This window comes from Gopherus evgoodei, unplaced genomic scaffold (genome assembly GCF_007399415.2).
Source record: "Gopherus evgoodei ecotype Sinaloan lineage unplaced genomic scaffold, rGopEvg1_v1.p scaffold_56_arrow_ctg1, whole genome shotgun sequence".
Taxonomy (NCBI): domain Eukaryota; kingdom Metazoa; phylum Chordata; order Testudines; family Testudinidae; genus Gopherus; species Gopherus evgoodei.
In genome coordinates this window covers 486,304-490,862 of record NW_022060077.1, presented here as the reverse complement: position 1 = coordinate 490,862, position 4,559 = coordinate 486,304, and the positions used below count along the sequence as shown (strand labels likewise).

Sequence of the window (4,559 nt, the reverse complement as noted above, 5' to 3'; positions counted from 1 at the left end):
TGGGTTACTTAGGGAGAGGGTGGTATCTCCATCCTTCGAGGTTTTTAAGGCCCAGCTTGACAAAGCCTTGGCTGGGATGATTTATTTGGTGTTGGTCCTGCTCTGAGCACGGGGTTGGACTAGATGACCTCCTGAGACAAAACTTGTCTCTTCCAACCCTAATATTCTATGATTGTTACAATTGTGTCATTAGTCCATGCAGTTAACAGTGTTCTGTCCAAAATTTTAGATATGAATTGTCCTTCATCTGGTTGACTATCCTATCTTCAGTAAAGGAACGATCCTTTTTCCAATCTATATAAGGCTTTTGTTTATTTTCGTCTATATCATAGGCAAGAACTATATGTTTCCCTACTTTTCCTTTGACTTGTTGATAAAACCTATGATGAGGCATTCGGCTACTTAATGTCTCTGGGCAACAGTATGTTTCTGTGGGAAATTTTTCCATAATACAAGTTTTGTTTATCTTTTAATGTTACATGTAACCCTAGTCTATACAAATCTGACATAAGATTCTGTACCTTACACATTGTTACAGTTGTATCATTAGTCCGTGCGGTAAAGAGTGTCCTGTCTCAAATATTAGCTATGAATTGTTCTTGGTCTGGTGGGTAATTCCATTTAAAGAAAATCTCAGTTGACAGGCCTGGTGTTTTAAATGACTCTTGGCCTGGTTTTACTCTTTCTTGTATCCAAGTCACTGTTTTCTGTGAATTTTTAGCCTTAATAGGCAAATCTGAGTTTAATCCCACCATAACATTTTGCTGCACTGCAACCATTTTGTGTCTCTGGTGGAGAACCTGCCTGTGATTCAGCTCATCTGCAGCATTCAAGCAGACATATAGGGTTACTGTGGGTGCAAGTGGCATTTTTATTGTGTCTGTCACTGATATCTACTTTTTTGGTACAAGCTTTTTTTTTTTTAATTTTGTCAAAATAGGCTCTTGCCTTTCATTTGAATTTTTCCAATTTGCAAACTACCTGATTCAGATGTTTCTGTAATGCTTGCAGACAGGTTCCAAGCTTTACTCCCTTTAGCTGTGTGCCACTGGCATGATATATAAGATGCTCTGGCACATGCATAGTTTGTTTAGTTATAACCTCACTGGGTGTATGATTTGTGGTGGCAGCTGGATTTTCCTGAATGCCATTAAAACGAGAGGAATCAGGGTGTCTCAACTGTGTCCATTAGCATCTACCAGCTTTTGCAGCGTATGTTTGATGGTATGATTTTTTCGCTCTACCATCCCTGATTATTGAGATCTGTATGGGATATCGAATTTTTGTTGCACTCTTAATAAATGTAGGCCTTTTTGGAAAACTTGTTCAGTAAACTGTGTTCCACTGTCTGACTCCACCCTAGCAGGGAGTTTTCAGTGAGAAAATACTTGGTCAGTCAGAGCCTCTGCTGTGGCTACAGCATATTTGCTTTTAAAGGAAATGCTTCCGCCTATTAAGAGAATGTTAATGACAACCAGAAGGTATTGGTTTCCATGGAACTTCATATATTTGGGATCTTAAAGGAGCATTCTATTCTGTTGGGGTAGGATTATTCTGTGAACAATCTGAACAATTTTTACTGTACGGGTGTACATTTGCCTTCATGCATGGCCACCAACCTATCGAGTTGAGGCACTGCATGTATTTCTTCGACCACTTGATGGCCTTCTGATGGTACGTCATGTACCAAATAGATCATTTCATTATGTTTGCATGTTTGTTTGTCCAAATTCAAGCAATTTCTTTTTTCAAGACTTTATAGAGTGGAAGTACAATGTGAGCAAAGGTAGGGATGAAGTTTCGATGGTATCCTGCTAAACGTAAGAACGAATGTAAAGCAGTTATGTTAGTGGGCATGGGTAGTTCTCGAATTGAATCCATCTATTGGTGTGCAGGTGATCGACCTCCTTGAGAAAATGTGATACCCAGAAAGGAAACTGCTTGGACCATTAATTCTGTGTCCTTGATGATTTGAAAAAGTTCAGCTGACACTCTAGGTGTTTCTTTTCAGTTTATGTTGCTAAGCAAATGTCATCTACATATTGAAATAGAATAGAGGGTTCTGAAAACCTTGACAAAATTCATTTCATTTACCCATGGAAAATGGATGAATTATTATGTAGCCCTTGGGGCCAGACTTGAAATGGAAACTGACCCCCTTCTACTGTGAAAGCTGGGCAACGTTGGCTTTTCTTAGACACATGGTAGAAAACCATTTTGCTTCAGGATTGATAGATTTAATCAGGTCAGGCATTTTGCATACAACAGCTGTACAAGCTGGAGTTACTTGATTCAACTTTTGATAGTCAATGGTAAGATGACACGACCCATTTGTTTTTTGTACTGGACAGATTGGAGAGTTGCCTATTGAGATAAACTTGTGAATGATTGTCTGTTGAAGCAATGATTGAAGGGTTTTAGCAATATGAGGTGAGGCCTAAAAAACTGGAAAAAATTGCCATTCCTAGGAAAATCTGAAATGGCTCTTTCTCATGTGACAGGGGTGGGGCCACAGCTGAAGAGGTGGAGCATTTACCAATGATTAGAAAGGTGTCAACTCTATGAATAGTATATAGACCAATTCCCTAATTTTCCACACCAACACAGCATAGTAAGGTCAGAAAAGGATTTAACGTCTCTCTGACTCTCCAGCACCACATCACCAGCCAGCTCTGCTTGGAGGTCTGAGAGCCAGAGCACTAGGAGAAAATTTTACGTCTCTTTACGAGTAAAGAGCCGGAGCAGCCTGTCCCGGATCTGTTTGGTCCTCACCCCGTAGATGATGGGATTTAGCACAGGGGGCATCAAGAGGTAAACATTGGCAATGAGAATGTGGAAATGCAGGGGTACATTCTGAACAAATCGGTATATGAGGGAGAAGAAGAGACTTGGGATGTAAAAGGCTAAGATGGAACAAAGGTGGGAGATGCAGGTCCCAAAAGTCTTGATCCGGGCATCCTTTGTGGGGAGGCTGAAGATGGCCCTGAGGATCTGGGTGTAAGACAGGGCAATGAAGATCGCATCCAGACCCATCACACAGAATACCACAAAGAGGCCATAGTAGCTACTGATGCTAGTGTCAGCGCAGGCCAGCCTCACCACGGCTATGTGTGCGCAGTACGGCTGGGGGATGATGTTGGTTCTGCAATAAGGCCACTGCCTTACCAGGAAGGGATATGGCAGTACAACAATGCTGCTGCGCAGCATCATGGCCAGGCCAATCTTAGCCACAATAGACTTTGTTAGGAGGGTGGAATGTCTCAGGGGATCACAGATGGCCACGTAGCGATCCAGAGCCATGGCCACGAAGATCCCAGACTCCATCCCTGAGAAGCAATGAATGAAATACAGCTGGGTGAGGCAAGACCTAAAATCTATCTCTCTGGAATTGAACCAGAAGATGCTCAGCATTTTGGGTACAATGGACGTAGATTCAACCAAGTCGGTGATGGCCAGCATGCAAAGGAAATAGTACATGGGCCCATGGAGACTCGGGTCTGTCTTCACAGTGAACAGGATGGTGAAGTTCCCCAAGATTGCTGTGACATACATGGTGCAGAAGAAGATGGAGATCCAGACGTAGGCAGCCTCCAGGCCAGGAATGCCCAGCAGGATGAAAGTGGAGGGGTTGGTGAAGTGGGTTGTATTGGAATCTGACATGCAGTAGGGGAGAAGGTGACCAGTTCTAAAGCAGAACGATCTCTCTTGCATGTACTGTACGTTCCCCAAACTTTCTGTATGTTCCCAGTCTCTCAGGTGATGGTCGCCGTACAAAAGCCTGGATGGAGAGACAATGTTAATGTGAGACACTACTTCCTATGCTAACGGGAGGCTTTTCCCATGGGTGAAGCAGATTGGTCACTCTTCACACACTGAAAAATGACATTGTCATTATTCAGAGAAATGAATTATGAGCAACAGACCCTACTAATCCCAATTCCAAATTTTAAGGGGCTCCTTGCATCACTAATTCCTACATGTCATGATCTGAGAAACCTTAATAGGCACCAGCAGGAAACATGTTTCTGCATACTGTTTATCCATATTGTTCCTGTCAAGACTGAATCCCCATTCTGTCGCTCAGCCATTATTGGATTAAAATGTTTAGCTAAAAGGGATTCACAAATGGGGACACTTTTAGGAAAGAGGGAGTCTATACAGGAATGATGCGCTCCACCTGAAACGAAATGGAAACAGATTGCTGGGTCTTAAAACTAAAAAGGTCATAGAGAAGTTTTTAAAATACGAGTTCGGGGAAAGCCGACAGGTGCAGAGGAACGTGGTAAAGACAAAGACATCTCAAAGGGTCTAATATATTAATGGAGATTCTCTAAGTCTTACTGAGGACGAAAAGATGGGAAATGATAAAATACAGGCAGGATCTCATGAGAAAAAATCAAATGAAAAAGTGTCCCATTCAAGTACATCCTGTAATGATAGACAGTTAAAAGGACTAAAGATTTTAAAATGCTTATACACCAATGCTAAGCTTCTAAATACCAAAATGGGGAAACTAGAGTGCCTCATATCACATGAGGATATTGATATAAGAGGCATCA

General features: G+C 41.9%; 1 protein-coding gene across 1 annotated transcript; it reads right to left on the bottom strand.

The window, feature by feature from the left end:
• Nucleotides 1-2,712: 2,712 nt before the first annotated feature.
• Nucleotides 2,713-3,660, bottom strand: LOC115643288 (olfactory receptor 52R1-like). The gene has a single exon (XM_030547166.1). The coding sequence runs from the start codon at nucleotides 3,658-3,660 to the stop codon at nucleotides 2,713-2,715; it is 948 nt and encodes a 315-aa protein (XP_030403026.1).
• Nucleotides 3,661-4,559: the final 899 nt, after the last annotated feature.

Excerpts from the sequence above, each read along its gene's own strand:
- LOC115643288 (XM_030547166.1), bottom strand. The coding sequence starts at position 3,660 with ATGTCAGATTCCAATACAACCCACTTCACCAACCCCTCCACTTTCATC.